Here is a 19,958-nt window from a genome sequence, read left to right on the forward strand (position 1 = left end):
GCCTCACTCTCTGCCCGCGACGCTCCGGGGAACAAGCGAATAACCGCAACACCATTAAAGGCGACTCTCCTCATATATGTGTATCTCTATTTGCAGACAGCGTCAAAGCACGAAACATTTAAAACGCAGTTGCAAAATTAGTAGGACTACTCTGATTTGCCCTCGACTCCGGAGCAGTTTATCTTTCCATGGACAGGCAAATACTCTTAAGAGACCACGATGGCCGTTCCCAGATCAGTCAATAACTTTTGGTAGGCTGCTATCAGGCATGACGCGCTAGCCGATCACCAGGTTTTCAGCGAATGGCCAAGTCAGCGTGACGTCTTACAGACCGACGGGTTCATTCATATCTGCTCACAGCAGTAAACCAAACGAGACTGATGCATAGACCTTGTGTTCATTACTCACTTAATACTGTAGCAACACTGCGTTTAATTACAATGCAGTTCAATCAATTTAACCCATTGTTTAAAAAAACAACAACCTGCAATTCGTTTCTGAATAAACATACATCGATTTAGTAAAATCATGTATATTTTTGTCCACATCTGACTCTGAAACAGCTGGTGTTTAGAAATGTTATGCAGTTGAAAGAATTATGTAGTTCCCACATCCCATAGACCTAAGCAGAACCAGCAGAGAAAAGTCAATCAGGCAGAAGTGGTGACTCACACACCTCATTCCTTCTAGCCAGGACTTGTAATAATGGACTATATAGATTATATGAAATAACAGAATAAAGGTCTTGGACTCTTTTTACATTTCGCAGAGTTGCAAAAGGACCATTAATCCACTTAATGGCAATGGTTTTGATGCTCTCGTTAAGTCACTCATCCCTAATCACCAGCTTAGAGTGTGTCAGAAGGTGTAGCGCATCTGAGGTTCGTGAAGACACTACCTTCTCCTATACAGAATGAATGTAGCCAATGGGTTTCTGTAAGTGCTGAGGGGTGTTGAGGGGGCTGTGATGTTTAGAGCAACCCTGACTGTTAGATGCTAGGGAGCTGTTAGAGAGCACGTCCACAGCCGGGGACAGGGCTGATCACAGAGGACTTCCAATTCACAAGCCCCTCCTTAGAACACATGAAAAACAGCAAATCCTGATTGTAAAGAGACTTCCATGGCAATTGCTAGTGCAAATAAATGCACTAACTTCAATAAAAGCCAATTGCTCACTCGACTCAGAAACAGTCACGGAACAGCACAAAATAATCAGACTACACAGAAACAGCTCTCTCGTTAATGGGCATGCATGGATTTAAAAGCTCATAGTCATAACTGTGTAGTGGCATAGGGCTCAGCTTTGGAGGGGGGACTCTGCTCACACCACCCATCCTAACATGTTATACGAGTAGTGTGAGCAGGAATTATTGAGGGGGACACCCCCCCCCACCTCCGCCTGTGAAACTGAGTGAAGAGCCTCAGCAGTTGAGTAATCAAGGCCTTGGCTCCAAGACAGACAGACACACAAAGTGTGCATGTCTCAGCTTGATAGAAGCGCGTTACAGTGCTGGAGGAGAGGTTTTCTGGCTCTATGCCACATGCTGCGTAATAAAGATCAATGTATGTTGTAGCGATATAGGAGTGAGGCACTGCAGTTTTGATCTCTCAGAGTGCAGTGCACCATTTTATATATGTAAGCACAATAGTGTCTTGTATTCTCTCTAGTGCTCTCTCCTACCCAGACATTCAGATTCTGAATGTGGTGATTGGTGGCCTAAGTTCAAAATCCCATAAAAATACAGTTAATGTATTTTTTATAAAAAAATGTTTTTTCAGTCTTCCCAGGGTGTCAAAAACAATCTTATAAAATTGTGCAGATATTAAAAAAAAATTATTTAGGAAAAACTCCCTTCATATTATGTAACAACAAAAAAAAAAAGAGACAAAACCTTGGCAACAGGTGATTCAGTTTAAATCTGCCACTAGCTCTTTACTGCGAGCCAGCAGTCCCTTGGTGGCAGTCACTCTGGTTTTGACTGGTTGGGTCACTGGCCTCCCACAGCCTACAGAACTCTTCCTGATAGGGTCCCACTAGATCCGGATCTTCCGTTACCAGGACGTTCTCCTTGTTGCTCTGCACCGCCGTCACGGTCCAGTTGAGGGAGCCGGTAAGCAGCTTCTTTCCGTCCACCAGCACAAACTTGTGGTGCATGTGCACGGCGTTGCTTAGTTCGTGACGCACGCAGATGCCTATGATACCAAACACGACTACAATTAGCATTAGAAATAGCATTCAGTAGTGTTTCAAATTTTTACTGACTGCACAATTGATATGATTCATATACCGTATTTGCCTGATTTTCAGTAAGGAACATCTGACAGAGAACTGCACAAAAGTTATCCAAGTTAGTTAACCTGTCCATGCAGTTCCCTTTACATTTACTACAACAGAACACATAATACCAGATTAGATTAAGGTCTATTGTAAAAAGATCAACCTAGATATTTGTTTAAAGTATCTTAAAGTAAGACTTAGGAACTCCATTATGAAAAGCAACTTTATTTCCTAAAACAAACAAACAAAAAAAATCCACACACACACAAAATGATGTCCGAATCTAAACACTTTGATTGGACATGGTATTTTTATGTCAGTGTGCAGAAAAGAAATAAGATTTGCCTGTATTCTGCAGCCCTACTGTGCTCATGGGCAGTAAAACCGTCCCCCCATTAGGTGGCCCGAGCAGCACCAAAAAAAAACAAAACAACCAAACAAAAAAACGACAACACTTTACCATAATAAGAAAATGCAGTCCAGGTCAGCCAAGCCAGAGTCTGCTGCTGTCATTGCATTTTTTTCGTGCGTTTCTGGGTCTATCTGGTGAAGTCGTGTTTGGCTGATGCCTTTGAACACACTAGAAAAGTGCAGCACTTTGTCGGGTGTCTTTTTTTTCTGCCAGACTCTTAGCAGGCCCAGGGGAGCCCATCCTAGCCAGCCATTATCTTTAATAGCTATTCTCATCCATCACGATGATAGATGGGCATTACGGCAGTCATGGGGTGATGTGCCTCACAACCCAGCCTGCCACTGCTCACACTGCAAGGCCTATAGAAGAGCTCCAGTCGTTCACAGCTGGGGCTAGCATTGCCCTGGGACAACTTCTGTAGCTGACTGATCGTTGTCATCATATGGCATCAGGGAGCTCCTGATGCTTGGTTTTAATCAAGTCCAGAAACTGCAAGTGGACTGAGTTGTATCAAGATGAGAAAGGTTTTCTGTATTCCCAACCCTGAAGAACCTCAAACCTGGAGAACCACAGCCTTGGAGAATAACAGAACTGGGACACCAAGGCCCTGGAGAATCACAGAACTGAAGCACCACAGACATGGAGAACAGCAGCCCTGAAGAACCACAGCCCTTAAGAACAACATTTAGAGCCCTTTTCCCTGAAGACCCAGAGATGCTTGTGTGTCATTTGGGAGAATACCAGAGGAGATATTCTGCCCATCATTTGGACATCTTTCTAGGACAATACAGCAAGTTGTGTAGTATAAAAAGGGGCTCGTATGATATGTAAGGGCCACTTCTATTTTAGTATAACTTGCCTAACATGACTCAGGTTCTGAAGGGCTTGCTAATTAGCTGCTCTGCTGAATAAAGTCAGAGTTACCAAGATTTCACACATCTCTTATTGGTTCATCTGCAACTACTCATGGTAAGACAACTTGAAATTGCATTAGACAATATGATTGTGATCCCAGGAACATTGCAGGAATGACTAATTACCCCAAAACAGTTCCTGAACCTATGTGATTTCAGTACTGTACCTGCCCTGCGAAGGGTGCCGATCTGGGAGCCCACGATGGTCATGTATTCTCTGTCGGTGATCACTCGGACCGCCACACCACGGCTGTGCAGGAGCAGCACAGCCCGGCTCAGACTGGCGTTGGAGAACGAAAACACACACAGGTCCAGTGTCGCACCCGCCGATAGAAGGTGTCCCAGCAGTCGTGCGAAGGGAGTGTCAACGCCGTGGGGTAGGGGACAGGAACTGGGGTGGAGATAATCACAGTGACATGCAGTGCTGAGAAAGATTTTTAATGTCTTATGACCAGATTCACATTACAGCTATTTATACTTCACTTATGACCACTTAAGATGATAACCTAACATATCTTTGGCTACAATTTGACTATTAAGAATGATGTGACTGATATCATGGATTGGTTTAAAACTATCTGAAATATTAACCTCAGATATGTAGGTATACATTTAAAATTATGACTAGTCATTACAATGATCTTAAAACGTATTAAAATGTGAAATTTTTAGATATCCCAAATCATTGTTCTTAGTCAGATGAAATATTGCAGACTATTTTGAAATATTCTGATTGGATATCTACAAATTAATTTTGGGCAAAAATGTAATTAAGAATATTCACACACAAAGATTAAAGTGTGTGAGTAATGACTCATGCAAAAGGTTTAATAAAGGAACACTGCCACTAAAAAAAGCAGCAAAGACAGAAGGATTTAAATAGACATTTAAATATTTTATGGGCCAAATGGCCAAACTCCACGTTTTCAGGACCGTTACCTTTACCCTCAAAAGACCGTTTGAAATTTTTGAAGTTAACGGACGTGCATCTGAAGCGCTACCATGACAACACCCCGGCTGGAGCGTAGAGGTGTTCCACGCACGCTGACGGGGAGGGAAAGAACAGGACCTCCTTCAGAGGCCCCCGAGCGCCTCGCCTGAGCGAGAGGCGGCGGGCCAGCCAGTCCACCCACTCCACCCCCAGCGTGACCGCCGCTGCCCCGATCCCGAACGCCTTCAGGAGCTCCGCCAGCGACACCTGACAGGAGCGAGAGACGAGACCGAGTAACGACGGCTGACGCGTTGCTGTTCGGACTAACCGGAGCGCCGTCTCCTTGGTTACGGAGCCAACGTCTGGCTAACGTCCAAACGCAGACTCACTGCCTTACACCGAAGAGACGAGAAAGATGGCCAAGGAGCTGCCAATATCACACCCTAGACGGAAAAGACAGCACTACTGGAGTTGTTCGTGGCTTCTTGGATTTTACACCCCCTGTCTAATCTTGCTATTTTAAACCAAACGTCTTTTACAAATACATAACCCTACCTAATTAACATGCTAGCTATGCTAGCGTTAGGTCATCTGTCTCGCTTGACGGCCTCCTTGGCAAGCTAACTAGCTCATTTTAACTGGAAAGGAAAAGGGCCCATTTTTCCATACTTCGAGCTAGTCATCAAACTAACCTCTTAGCTAAGATAAAGTAACGTTTTGGTGAAACAAGTGCGCTTACCTGCATGTCTAAGACTCGTACTTTATTAATGGATCACTATAGTTGGCTATAGAACTCACAGGTGAGCTTACTCAGTAGCGCCCTCTAGCGCCGCTGGCTAAGAAGTAACACTGATTCCAGATCCGGCGGCAGGTAGTTGGAGTACTCTTGCGTACCTGTACATGTTTCGTTGTACCTAATGTGAGCTTTTTATATAATTACGGCCAAACACATAGTCAGTTTTAACTGAGTTTATTACCCTTGAATGAATTTAGATACATGTAAAATAGCATTTTTAACATTTAATCACATTAAGAAAATTCATTTGTGGAACTTTATGAAATAATATTTATGAAAAATCCACCCACGATCAGTGATCCTTTTTTTTTTTTTTTTACTTAGGCGTGGATTTCATGCTGCGGGCGCAATTCCAAACACTAGGTGGCAGTAAAGTACCGGCAGCAGGCACGAACTTTCTGGAACACCAGTTTAAAAGAAAGAAAAACGGCAGCGTTCAAGAAATATTTAATGCAATCTTGGTATTTGTGTCAAACAAACATTTGTAAATGTACTGTGATCTGCAATGTATTAAATTCTGAGATCTGGGGGAATATTTTCCAAATAGGAGACAATCTGCTGAGACCTTTACAGTAGACTGTCACAATATAATTCATTTAAAATAAACCTGAAATAAGCAATAAGTTAGAATGATCTATTTTTTACTTTTACCAGCAATGCTAGGAAAAATAAAATAATCATACAATAATGCATGCTAGATGATGCATATTTTCATATCTGGCTGATATTAAATGAAGAATATTTTCAGTAATGTATTATTTTGTTTTCTTTGATTAAAGCCACACTTTGTTTTATACAGCCACTTGATTTAGCAGGGACTTTATAGTTACATATGCACTTATTCTTATGAACAGAGAGTTCATTGCAATTTTCTTATTCCAACATATGCCAGTAAATTTGTCTACACTGTCTAATCTATTAAAGTTTAAAAGCCTTATTCTGGTTAACGATTGCAGGTTCTTGAATTGAAAAGTCTGCCTGTGAATTTGAGGTGTGTGTGTGTGTGTGTGTGTGTGTGTGTGTGTGTGTGTGTGTGTGTGTGTGTGTGTGTATGTGTGAAACCTCTTGTTCCTTTAATTCACTTTAAAGACTACTGTGTATTAAAATGACAGAGAGCACCTTTAATCCATCCTTAGCAAATAGGATGCCAGTGGGGCAATAACATGTATTACTGCACATTGCAAACATAGCTGAGCTTGGGATGAACTGTGAAAGGAAAAAAATCACAAAGACCTTTAGCACATGTTTATGTAAAGAGCACATACAAAACTAGCGCTCAGAAACTGACTAAGGATTATGTGACTGTGACTGTGCATTATAAAACTGACTGAACATTCCATCCAATCATATTTCATTCCGTCACATTCCATCCAATCACATTCCATGCTGTATGTTCTGCGAGAGCTCAACGTCTGGTGGGGCTGGTAAAAGTTGCCCTTTTGCACTGATCTGAGAAGACCTGATATTCTTCAAAGTGACTTCATTAAATAAATGAAGCCAAGTGGAGCTCAGTCGAAAAAGGCAACTTTGACTGCAAATGTTTGGCCTGACTCTGCTGATCTGGGACCAGTTTGAGGGCAGTTTCTGTTGTGATTAACAACAGAATTCCAATTCCAATTCAAGTAAACAGAACTAGTCCTAGATTAGTGAGAAAAGCTGACTTTTCTACCCAGGGTGCACTTGTGTGAACTACAGGTGGAGGGGAGCAAGGGTGGAATCAGACTCGGGCCTCACACTCGCCCCGTGGGGGGCAATACTTGCGGTCGTAGACCAGGCGGGGGCCTCCCATGGGGGTGAGGCCACTCTGCGACGCCATCTTGTTGGTCCCCATCTGCAGAGACACCGTGGTGGTGTCTGCCGGCCGCAAACTCACGTTCTTCTCCGTCACCTGCCTTGCTGTGCCTAGGGCTGGCATGCCAGCCTGAGAGGCAGGAGAGAGAGGGAGAAGAGAGTGAGAAATGAGAGGGGGAAATAGGAGACAGAAGGGAGAGGGAGAACAGACAGAGAGAAACGGGTTCAAAAGTGAACATGGAAATCGCGTGGAAAAAGTGGGGGGGAGGCTACAGCTCTAAGCCCCTTTTTTCACACTACACAACTTGCTCCAAAGGTGCAGGACAGCCGTTCAGTAGAGTGCATCTAAAATAACCAGAACAGACGCTTCATTTACCTCTCTAGCTAAATATGCCTAGTAATGCTTGGAACCTTTGAACATTCCGGATCTCTAGGTTTCTTTGACTTCCAGCAGTGTCTAGGTGTCCTCCACGTCTGTTGCGGTTGGTGTGGTGATGGGATCTGGGGGGCGGGGGGGCCCTATGCTCTCACCATGCTGGCACACTTATTGGTGCCCATTTGGAGGTGGATTCTGCTGCGCTCCATGGGTTTCTCCATGCCCATCTTGGGGTCGTAGAGGTGTCGTTGTGTGCCATAGGAGGTCATGCCCTTCTGACTGGCATACTTGTTGGAGACCAACTGAATGCAATTAAGATTCAAGTTGAAATGTCTTCTGATGTGACATAAAGCATTTGTTATGTGAACTGCAGGTAACAAGACCGCTGAAGTACATTGTTGTGTAAATGCCAAGGACATTGGCCATTTTCTAGATAACCCACAATAAAATCTACTTGCTTAAGTTCTACTGTAAATCTTGAATATTCTAACGATAAAGAAATATGTCCCTGTTTATCCCTTAACTGATGTGAATGGGACTAGATCCATATATAGTCATGGTATGAAAGACATATTATATATAAACACAAAAGTGACCTTCGGTACTTTTTACTGTCTACATTCACCAATATCTAAATATGTGAATGCATCACACCTGGGTATACGGATGCCTTCCCAAGCACCTCAGAACCCAGCACACAGACTCACAACCCAGCTCACAGACACAGAATGCAGCTCACAGACACAGACCTCAGCTCACAGACACAGAACCCAGCTCACAAAGTCAGAACCCAGCATACAGACTCAGAACCCAGCTCACAGACACAGAACTCAGCTCACAGACACAGAACCCAGCTCACAAAGTCAGAACCCAGCATACAGACTCAGAACCCAGCTCACAGACACAGAACTCAGCTCACAGACACAGAACCCAGCTCACAGTCTCAGAACCCAGCTCACAGACTCACAACCCAGCTCACAGACACAGAATGCAACTCACAGACACAGAACTCAGCTCATAGACACAGAACCCAACTCACAGTCTCAGAACCCAGCTCACAGACTCAGAAGCACCTCAATAACAGGCTAACTCTCCCCACCTTTTCAGCTGTATTATTTCACAAAATCTTTTGGAGAAACAAGGCCGTGGCTGAACCCCACGTGACCCCTGACCTGCTGACAGATTATGCTCTTGCCCTGATTCAGTTTCTCGCTGGTGAATTTCCTCTGATGCTTGGCGGCATACTTCACCCCCACGTCATACTTTGTGTAGAATCCTTTGGTCTTCGCCTGGGAGGAAGACACATGCACAGATGTGTTCAGTAATATGTGGAAGAATGCTTTTAAGGAGGCCCTGTAGAAGGAGAGTATAGACAGAGACAGGATGGACAGAGACAGGATGTCATTCTCCCTATCCTCCATAACTCAACATTTCGGAAAGGAAATGTGCGTGAAACTGAGCAGAAGGCTTACTGGAGATGACTAGATAGCAGGAAAATGTACATGGCTACGTACAGGACTGTTCTAGCATTCTTTGTGTGCATATAAAGTAACACCAACACTGTTTTATATGTCCTTAATAGCTTTGCTAATATAATCTGATATTGAGAAAAATAAACAAGCTGCATTTTTTGTTCCCACTTCCTGATCCTGCACATGCTATCTTTAACTCCCAGAGTTTAAGAGGCCCTGAGGTTCACAGTGTGTGTGTCTGAGGTACCGAAATGCTGAATCTGTGTATAAGAGGTACTGAAGTACTGAATGTGTGTATAAGGAGTACTGATGGGCCGAAAGAACTGAATGTGTGTCAGAGGTAGTGTGCATGGAATATGGGTAGATGTCAGTATGAAGGCACTTCCTTGTTTCAACAGTCGCACGGATATGAAGGAGGAAAGCTCTATATAATATATACTATATAGATAATATATAATATATACTATATAATATATACTATATATACTATAATATATACTATATCTATATAATATATACTATATAGATAATTGGACAAAAAAACTGGTGGAATGGCTTGCATGGATGATATATCAAACATATGCCTTCTAGTCCAGGGGAAGACGTGAGGTTTGAACTTACCACTCCGGCCAGTGTGATGAGGGTACACTGCACCTGGGTGTGGTTTACGTCCTCAAACAGGTCATTGGCCTCAAAGATGTCATGGGGCTTCAGCCCATACTCACTAATGGCTCGAATAAAATTGGTGATGTTCTCCAACTGTAGTAGGGTGAGATCATGGAGGGGTAACGGCATGGAGCATAGAGGAGTAATAGGAGGAGCATAGAGGAGAAATAAAAGGAGCATAGAGGAGTAATAGGAGGAGCATGGAGGAGTAATAGGAGGAGCAAAGAGGAGTAATAGGAGGAGCATAGAGGAGAAATGGGAGGAGCATGGAGGAGTAATGGGAGGAGCAAAGAGGAGTAATAGGAGGAGCAAAGAGGAGAAATAAAAGGAGCAAAGAGGAGTAATAGGAGGAGCATAGAGGAGAAATGGGAGGAGCATAGAGGAGAAATGGGAGGAGCATAGAGGAGAAATAGGAGGAGCAAAGAGGAGAAATAAAAGGGGCATAGAGGAGAAATGGGAGGAGCATGGAGGAGTAATGGGAGGAGCAAAGAGAGAGTGGTGTGGTGATTGATAAAACCAGAAAGTATTGGATAGAGGGGGATAGAGAGAGTGAGGGATGGAGGGTTAGGGAAGGACATAGTTAGGGTCGCTTAGAAGGTGCAGAAAAGTGGGGCTGTTTGGATTCTCTGTGTAAATATGTACAGAGCTTTGACTTCTGTTGCATACATTCCGCTCACCCAGCCAAGCAATGCAGCAGTGATAACACAAAATAATCCATTTATCCCACAAACGTGATCTGCTTTATTATTACGGCCTTTCATCTTAATTGTGTGTTTGTATTAACTTGTATAACGAAGTCAGTCATTTTCTTTCCAGTGCCCAGAAAGTACCCGACCTTAGACACACACACATACACACACACAAAACATGTATAGCAGTAGAAAGCATCTGACGTGGAATGTAAACATGTTAAAGAGAAATAGAACTCCAGGACCCAACCAGGGAGAATATGAAACTGAATCCATTTCCATGTCTAAAGCTTCCCAGTGGGTACTGAACCTTTTCATTAAATTGCTTCTGACATCTGACGTCTGAGTCAGATAGTCTCTAACACAAATCATTCCATTTCAAGCAACATAGGTCACGTTCTTGCTGTGTGTTTGGGTGACAGGAGACGAATCAGACACAGCTGATCTACAACCCGCCCTCAGTCAAAACAGGTCCATCTGTGTAATGAAGATGACCATGAATCTGCCTTGCTGGCAGAGGTGTTTACCTTGTGCCAGTTGAGCGACGACCGGTTGGCCTTTGGCACTGATCCAGGCATCAACTTGTTGATCAGTCTGAGTCAGACAGAGTCAAAGAAGGAGAGTCATAGAAACTAGTAGCTACAAAAAAATTGCAGGAGTGCTGAGCATTAACTAGGGTTTCCTGTTTGACATGGTGTTGCCTGTCGCCATAAAAGAGCAACACCATTGCAGTCTAAGGTCAGTTTTACAGTTTTTCTTGTAATGGTTAAGATATAAAGTTGGATCATAGAAACTGGTAGTAGATCAGCACAAAGAAGCAAGTTCTACCTTCTATACTGAAATTGTCCACAATGTGCTCATCTGCTTTCATACAGCAAGTACATGCGAGCAAAGTACGGTTAACCTTCACTAAACTTTAATGTAGTGCACTTGAAAAATACGGATAACCTTCACTACACTTTAACGTAGTGCACTTGAAAAGTACGGATAACCTTCACTACACTTTAACGTAGTGCACTTGAAAAGTACGGATAACCTTCACTACACTTTAACGTAGTGCACTTGAAAAGTACGGATAACCTTCACTACACTTTAACGTAGTGCACTTGAAAAGTACGGATAACCTTCACTACACTTTAACGTAATGCACTTGAAAAGTACGGATAACCTTCACTACACTTTAACGTAGTGCACTTGAAAAGTACGGATAACCTTCACTACACTTTAACGTAGTGCACTTGAAAAGTACGGTTAACCTTCACTACACTTTAACGTAGTGCACTTGAAAAGTACGGTTAACCTTCACTACACTTTAACGTAGTGCACTTGAAAAGTACGGATAACCTTCACTACACTTTAACGTAGTGCACTTGAAAAGTACAGTTAACCTTCACTACACTTTAACGTAGTGCACTTGAAAAGTACGGTTAACCTTCACTACACTTTAATGTGAGAACTGGAGCTGTGGTATGTAACATTAGTAGCATTGACACGCTGAACTTTGAACTTGGCACACTCACTCGCAAAGGATAACCCCATCCTTTAGTCCTTCCATGAAGTTGTCAGAGATAACCCGACCTGTGACCTCCTGCATCCACTCGCGCAGGTCTTCCTCTGTCTGGGGGTCATACTTCTGCATCAGCTACAGTCGAAGGGTCATGGTTCACATAGTAGGGAGAGGCCTGTTACATTAATTTACTCCTTCACTGACATGAATGATGCATGTTGTAAACAAACTTCAGTGAAAAAAAACCTCAGTGGCTTTTCATTACATATCACTTTATTCAGTGCTAATGGAGAAAAAGCATTTCTTCTTCTAACTGGGAATAGATTGGGTTAATCCAGTAATTGGTAATAGATTTGGTTAATCCAGTAAATGGGAATAGATTGAGTTAATCCATTAACTAGGAATAGATTGAGTTAATCCTTTAACTAGGAATAGATTGGGTTAATTCATTAGCTGGGAATAGATTGAGTTAATCCTTTAACTAGGAATAGATTGGGTTAATTCATCAACTGGGAATAGATTGAGTTAATCCAGTAACCTGCCACTTGTGCCTCAACCTTTTATCTTATCATATTCAGTGTTGCATGTTAATAGGGCTCAAGGCTGACCAGAAGACTGTAGTCCCAGACTGTCTGAAGGTTCATGTAGTTTTACTAACAGCATTCTTAATGCTTTAGGTGATACAGAATGTGTGAACCATGCAGACCTATTTCAGTTTAATCCTGGGAGCTTTTATGAGAGAGCCAAAGAGAACCAATTTCTCTCTACACACACACACACACACATACACACACACACACACACACACACACGTGCATGCACAAAAACATACACACAGACTTGTTTAAGGAGTTGGCAGTGCCCAGTCCTGTGTGTTTACCTCTTCCTGCAAATTAATTTATCATTTAACTGATTCAAGTCGTTACAATAATTTAACAAGAACCAAAATTAGAGAGTTTTAACCTGTAGGATAATTAAACAGGAATTAAATAATTATTAAATAGGATTAAGAATGATAATGAGTGTGACAGAGACATGTTTGCTGTTCGATGCCCTAAAGCCAGAGAGAAGGGTGTACATGCGGTGTTCTGAGAGAAGAGTGTACAGGTGGTGTTCAGAGAGAAGGGTGTACAGGCGATGTTCAGAGAGAAGAGTAAAACAGGTGGTGTTCAGAGAGAAGGGTGTACAGGTGGTGTTCTGAGAGAAGAGTGAACAGGCGGTGTTCAGAGAGAAGGGTGTACAGGTGGTATTCAGAGAGAAGGGTGTACAGGCGATGTTCAGAGAGAAGAGTAAAACAGGCGGTGTTCAGAGAGAAGGGTGTACAGGTGGTGTTCTGAGAGAAGAGTGAACAGGCGGTGTTCAGAGAGAAGGGTGTACAGGTGGTGTTCAGAGAGAAGGGTGTACAGGCGATGTTCAGAGAGAAGAGTAAAACAGGCGGTGTTCAGAGAGAAGGGTGTACAGGTGGTGTTCTGAGAGAAGAGTGAACAGGCGGTGTTCAGAGAGAAGGGTGTACAGGTGGTGTTCAGAGAGAAGGGTGTACAGGCGATGTTCAGAGAGAAGAGTAAAACAGGCGGTGTTCAGAGAGAAGGGTGTACAGGTGGTGTTCTGAGAGAAGAGTGAACAGGCGGTGTTCAGAGAGAAGGGTGTACAAGCGGTGTTCGGAGAGAAGGGTGTACAGGCGATGTTCAGAGAGAAGAATAAAACAGGCGGTGTTCTGAGAGAAGAGTGAACAGGCGGTGTTCAGAGAGAAGGGTGTACAAGCGGTGTTCAGAGAGAAGGGTGTACAGGCGGTGTTCAGAGAGAAGAGTGAACAGGCGGTGTTCAGAGAGAAGGGTGTACAGGCGGTGTTCTGAGAGAAGAGTGAACAGGCGGTGTTCAGAGAGAAGGGTGTACAGGTGGTGTTCAGAGAGAAGGGTGTACAGGCGATGTTCAGAGAGAAGAGTAAAACAGGCGGTGTTCAGAGAGAAGGGTGTACAGGTGGTGTTCTGAGAGAAGAGTGAACAGGCGGTGTTCAGAGAGAAGGGTGTACAAGCGGTGTTCAGAGAGAAGGGTGTACAGGCGATGTTCAGAGAGAAGAGTAAAACAGGCGGTGTTCAGAGAGAAGAGTGAACAGGCGGTGTTCAGAGAGAAGGGTGTACAAGCGGTGTTCAGAGAGAAGGGTCTACAGGCGGTGTTCAGAGAGAAGAGTGAACAGGCGGTGTTCAGAGAGAAGGGTGTACAGGTGGTGTTCAGAGAGAAGGGTGTACAGGCGATGTTCAGAGAGAAGAGTAAAACAGGCGGTGTTCAGAGAGAAGGGTGTACAGGTGGTGTTCAGAGAGAAGGGTGTACAGGCGGTGTTCAGAGAGAAGGGTGTACAGGCGGTGTTCAGAGAGAAGAGTGAACAGGCGGTGTTCAGAGAGAAGGGTGTACAGGTGGTGTTCAGAGAGAAGGGTGTACAGGCGATGTTCAGAGAGAAGGGTGTACAGGCGGTGTTCTGAGAGAAGAGTGAACAAACAATGGAGGGGGCACTGCTGAGTTGATGGATTGGTAGAGCAACGGTCTTTAATGGGCTCTCACATCAGTAAAACATGCCGTAAACAAAGCACGTACGCTTCCCGATCTGCTCTGTCCATCATGCCCGCTGCAGGTTTGGGGGAAGGGCTTCGAAGCAATCACCCACTTGTCATGTTTTGAAAGGACCCGTGTCAGTTCCTGGATGGGTACCTACCAGTCTAAACATTCTGATTACATTTGAACGCCTTCTTGGCTCACAAACTAAAAGTTTTGCCTTGGCGTATGGTGCAGTCTCATTTTAGAAGCAAAGCTGCACTCTTTCTGCATGACTATTTGATTTGTAATCAGAAGGTTGCTGGTTCAAGCCCCACTGTTGGGGCCCCTGATTCTCAACTTGTACTCAGTCATAATTGTAAGTTGCTTTGGATAAAAGTGTCAGTTAATTATAATATGAACCAAAAACTACAGGCATGCTCTCTCTATTGTCCACACACTCTTCTCCTACCTTATTCCTGACCTCGGCAGACAGTCCAAAGGCGGGTCCTTTGCTGAATGGGGTTGCCATGTTGTCGCGATAAGTGCTGAGCCCTGCTGTAGAAGCTTGTCTCTGATCTCACACTGAGATGCAGTCCATGGTCACCTCCTGTCCACGCTCTCTTATAAAGCACACCCTCTCTGAGCGGAGTAACCAACTGCTTTTGATTGGCACGGGTCTTGGGATCGTATGACCAATCGGGAGATTGCTAATGCTGCGATAACTTGACTTCGGTTTGTTTTAATTTAGAGATTGTTCATAAACTGAAACTGAATTTACTACAGTATGTTATTAGGTTATTAATTTATTCACCTCTTCCATTACTTCCTCCTGAACATAAATATATTATATTTATTTCACTCATTAGTTATTAGATTGCAGTAATCTTGGCCACAGTTTATACTTCACACTCTATTTGAAAACAAGGCCAAATTAAAAGGCAATTTTAGTACCTTAAACTGAGGAAAAGACAGAAACTGAGAAAAAGTGACCACACCGGAATGCTAGAGCTTTATTGGGTAAGGATGATGGTGTGTATATGTGTGAGATGAGAGATAGAGAGAGAGAGAGAGAAAGAGTGAGAGATATGTTTGGATCTCTGTCAATGTAGAGAATGAAGTACTTCTAAAATGAGTGCGCAATGCTAGGAATGCAAGACACCTCCTGTATCTCCGTAGATTTCACAGGCACTTACACCACTTAACCGTAATCTACACAGTCAACCACCTAAACCTAACCAAACCTTTTCAAATAACAGGAAATGTTTTACCTTTATGTAGGCCCACTGACACAGGCATGTATGTGGACGCACAAACACCACCGGCCAAAAGACAGCAGGAGTCCTGATCGGAGCGTTTCGGCCTGTGGTGAGCATTCCCTGCGCTCCTCACCTCGCTTTTTTTGGTGTATATTCTCCAGGTCATTGCTCTGGAGACTGAAGCCCACACCTCTGTACTGCAGCTTCATGCCATCTGCAGTTTAATTCAGCCCAAGAAACACACCGTTAACCCCGCGTTTGTTAATGAGCCTGTTTACAAACAACGATTCCTCTGGCCTGGGTCCTGCAGACCGTTTTTGCCTGATACAGTAAGATGAATTTAGGTTGTCTTAGAATTCCAAGCACCTGTTTACCATTATTATACTTCATATTGGTATTTCATTGTCCCAGCTGATCTGAAGACTCGAGAGCTTGCGAAAAGGGTAAAAGTATAACTGAATATTGTTGAACAATTGATCGACGTCTTATAACGGCTGTGACTAAGCAGGCAGCCGAGAGGTCACTGGAGGTTTATCTAATGAGACCGTGTTGGTTGGCGGGCGTATACCATGGTTGTGTGGCGGGTTCTGTGCGTTCACATTGGCTCTGTGGTGTCGTGCAGCTTACTTTACTCCCTACTATAGTCTGCATCCTCAATCTCTCCCCTCCTGTCCAAAATAAAAAGAGAGGATTCTTCCCTATAATTAGTTGTGCTTGTGAGAGGATGTTATAAGGGCCCAGTCTTCAGTAAGAAAGGATAATGGAACATTCCAGCATTTCTTAACCTATTCTGTCCTCATTATCGGCAGTGTTAGGATGATTTCCACTGATGGTCATTCCTAGAAAAGGCAGGAAAACCCTTAAACTGGAAGCATGTTTATTATTTAAGTGCGGTTGTTGCATAAGGTCAACCAATATAAAACATATACAAAACTACATCTTTTATTCCATAAATATGTTAGGATGAGACAGACATGAGATAATGTCTTATCAAAGCTATTTTTATGAGGTTTTATCCAACTTTTCAAGCACTGAAGCAACACAGTAAAAAGTGTTTCCAGTTTATTTCACTTCCATTAAGATTTTGTGGTATTCATATGCAGCCAGGTGGACCCATGGGTGGACAGCAGGCTCAAGTCAAAGCCAAATTTATTTATATAGCTTTTTTTACACCTTATGTCACAAAACAGCTTTACAAATGTTTGGATCCAGATCCCGAATAAGTAAACCAGTGGTGACAGTGGCATGAAAACACACCTTCAAGAGGGAACCCATCCTCCTTGGAGAGCCCAGTTTATAACTAGTCCATGCCTTGATCCCATACAGTCTATCTGGCTAGGCTTTTCCGGTGGGTTTAGGGTGGGTGGGCCGTCTCTACATCTGTCAGAGTAGATGAAGTGGGTGGATGAATATGGCAGCTCATTTTGTTCATCGACTGGCGGCGCCGGGACATGTTCTGGCATGGTCTCAGATTCATCATCACCGATGAGCAGATCTGGTCCAGCGTTGGCATCACCTCCACAGTAGCATGCAGATAAAACAGAAAGATGTAGTTAGATCCAGGGACATTTTGCACACAGGCGCGAGATAGAAGTGCGTAGGAAAAAAGCAACATTTTATTAAGACAAAATAAAAACACAACAATGAGCATTAAAAAACAACAACAAATACAACTGTGTCATACAGGAAATGAATAGAAGAGAAGACTAAAACAGGCTACAGACCAAGGCACTGGAGACAGGCGCCTGTGGGGTTTAAATAGTGAGAAGGAGAGATTGAGCACGGGGTAACGGAACGAATTAATATTTAAACAATGGGGCTCGAGGGCGTGGTTGAGGGCGTGGTTGGAGGCGGTGATTGACAGGAGCTTGTGAGTGCGTGCGGCTGGGTGGTAGCCGGAGCATGACAGATCTGTAAAGATGAACGACAGAATAACAGTCCACAAACATTTGCCATTGATTAGCATGTGACTGTGGCAGGTTTATCTGCAGGGGCATATCTAGAAGGTGAGGGGCGGGGGGGCAGAGGAAGACCATAGTCCTGAGGGCTATCTGAGACACTGTGCTCCACCCACATCATCTTCATTAACCCCAGGGAATGCTGGGAATGCTCGGATGACAGTGTTAACACCTCGGATTACCAGGAAATGCTATGACTGCGGACCCCAGGCTGTGCACTTTCATATACAGGATGTTAGCCAAAAGCTTGAGTAAAGAAGTCAGTGTTTAAGATAGATTTAAAACCTGGGCATTTGTGTTTGAAGCAGAACACTATACTGTAAACTCTCTCCTCTGGAAAAGTAGTCGTGACATGCTGGGCAAGCCTGGCAAAGGCCATAACCGAGGGTTAGGGACCGTCAGTGTAAAGTTCATAACCGAGGGTTAGGGACCGTCAGTGTAAAGTTCATAACCGAGGGTTAGGGACTGCCGGTGCAATGCACTGGACTCAGGCACCTGTGGGATTAAATAGGGAGAAGGAAATGAGGCATAGGTGAAGGGAATCACTAATAATCTGGTGATAGTGACTAGGGAAGTGGACGTGTGTTGTGATAGGTGCATTTGGGTTGAGGGGGCGGGTGATTGGGACTAGGGAAGTGGACGTGTGTTGTGATAGGTGCATTTGGGTTGAGGGGGCGGGTGATTGGGACTAGGGAAGTGGACGTGTGTTGTGATAGGTGCATTTGGGTTGAGGGGGCGGGTGATAGTGACTAGGGAAGTGGACGTGTGTTGTGATAGGTGCATTTGGGTTGAGGGAGCGGGTGACTGGGACTGGGGAAGTGGAAGTGTGTTGTGATAGGTGCGTTTGGGTTGAGAGGGCGGGCTGACTATGCGTCACGCTGTGACAGTTTACAAATTACAAAGATTTATGGTTTAACTTATATCTTTGACAATCATTTATGAAACCATTTTACCAAAATGTTTCACATAAACATGTTTGTATGAACATTTTATAATCATGTGTGTCATATAACTGTTTCATTTATATGCAGTTTTTTGTCTGATCCTAGGACTGAGCTCTTCTGGACTGAGACTGAGGTTGTCATTCCTGGATTCAATTGGAGCCACTTCTCCATCTTAGGGGTGAGAACCCCATGTGCCCCTATCGCCACCCTGGTGTTAAACTTTCATATTCTCTCCATTTCCCTGCATTTCCTCTCAATCTGTGGTATTTCTCCAAAGTTTTGGGTTCCTTCCTTTGGATGCTTTACTGAGGACTGCCACGGCTGTATACCGCATCCTACCTACTGTACAATGCCTGGCTGACTTGCCATTACTTTCTTATCTGTCTTGTTCTGAAGTTCCAACAGGTTCTTATCTTAGTTCCTCCTGTTTGGACTTGGGGGCTGTCCAGCTCAAACGCCTTGCATATTTCCCTGCATATGATCCCTGGCACTTGGTAGTATCTGTCTTTATAACTGCTGGATGCATTTACCAGTTCATACACCAGAAGACTTTCAAAAATATCAGGATTGCGCCGCACACTGGTGTGAGACTTAAATGAAGGGCTGGAATGGACGTGAATATTCCAACATGGAGTATGTTTACAGGTTTATTCTTTAAGATCAAACATTGGTATTACTGTTTCCACTTTCATAATGATATTCCACATTTGGTGAACCTACAGACCTACGCTTTTAAAGAAAAACAAAAGTTACAGCAGAATTAAAAGTAATTGTGAAAGGCAAAAGCGACATAACGCCATACGGCCACTAGGTGGAGAACGTCACCAAGCGTCCTGCTGTTATTGTCCTGTTGCAAATTCACGTCTGCCCCTTACCTGAAAATACATTTGTATTAAAGACCCGAAAAAACGTTATTCAGTGCTGCTTCTGTTTGTTTTTAAACACTTTCTAATGCGACTCCGATTCGTATTCCTAGTTCGTTTTTGTTTTTTTGTTTTTTTGTTCTGAGTCTGAATCTGTTTGTCTTTCTGTACGCAACAGATGAAGACGGTTTGTCTTGAATAATCATCAACGGGACGGATCAGTAAACAGTTTTCTTACACCGTCCGCCAGCTCTCGTATTCCCCGATAATCGGCATGGTTGTGTATAATCCAAATCTACAACTAGTATAAACCTACCGCTGTTCGTCGTTACTTCCCTTGATTCCGTACTAAAGTTTTTTTTTACACGGCTTTATGACCAACTCCACTAACCCAAATCCTAATCTTAAAAAAAAAAAAACTTAACAGAGCAGTTATTTTTAAAAAGGCTTTTTCTACCATCCCTGTCCAGATGGAGCCAGCGGCCGTCTGGAGCGCACATCGGGCGCGCTCGTGTTCCCGAAGTGTGCGCGCTCCCGCGCCTCCGGGCCCGTTGATTGGTCGAGCCTGAAAAGTGG

At 43.7% G+C, this 19,958-nt stretch overlaps 2 protein-coding genes and 1 long non-coding RNA gene across 3 annotated transcripts; 1 reads left to right on the plus strand and 2 right to left on the minus strand.

Moving 5' to 3' along the window:
- Positions 1–369: 369 nt before the first annotated feature.
- On the minus strand, positions 370–5,664 carry pld6 (phospholipase D family, member 6). The gene is made up of 4 exons (XM_035535113.2): positions 5,275–5,664; positions 4,606–4,802; positions 3,772–3,995; positions 370–2,193 (listed from the first exon to the last, which is right to left on the minus strand). Exons 1-4 carry the CDS (start codon positions 5,278–5,280, stop codon positions 1,934–1,936), a joined length of 687 nt encoding a protein of 228 aa, XP_035391006.2. The 5' UTR covers positions 5,281–5,664; the 3' UTR covers positions 370–1,933.
- LOC145652043 (uncharacterized) lies at positions 5,362–6,268 on the plus strand. Its single transcript, XR_014118227.1, has 2 exons — positions 5,362–5,454; positions 5,656–6,268. It is a non-coding gene; the product is annotated as an uncharacterized LOC145652043 (long non-coding RNA).
- Positions 6,269–7,048: 780 nt separating this feature from the next.
- On the minus strand, positions 7,049–14,890 carry cnn1a (calponin 1, basic, smooth muscle, a). Its single transcript, XM_035535112.1, has 7 exons — positions 14,831–14,890; positions 11,846–11,967; positions 10,853–10,919; positions 9,592–9,729; positions 8,671–8,787; positions 7,654–7,800; positions 7,049–7,252 (listed from the first exon to the last, which is right to left on the minus strand). Exons 1-7 carry the CDS (start codon positions 14,888–14,890, stop codon positions 7,049–7,051), a joined length of 855 nt encoding a protein of 284 aa, XP_035391005.1.
- Positions 14,891–19,958: the final 5,068 nt, after the last annotated feature.

This window comes from Electrophorus electricus, chromosome 18 (assembly GCF_041902795.1).
Source record: "Electrophorus electricus isolate QZ-2024a chromosome 18, ASM4190279v1, whole genome shotgun sequence".
NCBI classification, from domain to species: domain Eukaryota; kingdom Metazoa; phylum Chordata; class Actinopteri; order Gymnotiformes; family Gymnotidae; genus Electrophorus; species Electrophorus electricus.

Bases quoted from the DNA above. Each gene is read 5' to 3' on its own strand.
- pld6 (XM_035535113.2), bottom strand. The intron at 3,996-4,605 runs GTAGCGCTTCAG...TCTCCACCCCAG, and splicing joins CCAGCCGGGGTGTTGTCATG to TTCCTGTCCCCTACCCCACG. The intron at 2,194-3,771 runs GTACAGTACTGA...TTGGTATCATAG, and splicing joins CGGCACCCTTCGCAGGGCAG to GCATCTGCGTGCGTCACGAA.
- cnn1a (XM_035535112.1), bottom strand. From the start codon at position 14,890: ATGGCAACCCCATTCAGCAAAGGACCCGCCTTTGGACTGTCTGCCGAG. The intron at 10,920-11,845 runs GTGAGTGTGCCA...TGTCTGACTCAG, and splicing joins GATGGGGTTATCCTTTGCGA to ACTGATCAACAAGTTGATGC. The intron at 7,253-7,653 runs GTGAGAGCATAG...CCTGCCTCTCAG, and splicing joins CCAATAAGTGTGCCAGCATG to GCTGGCATGCCAGCCCTAGG.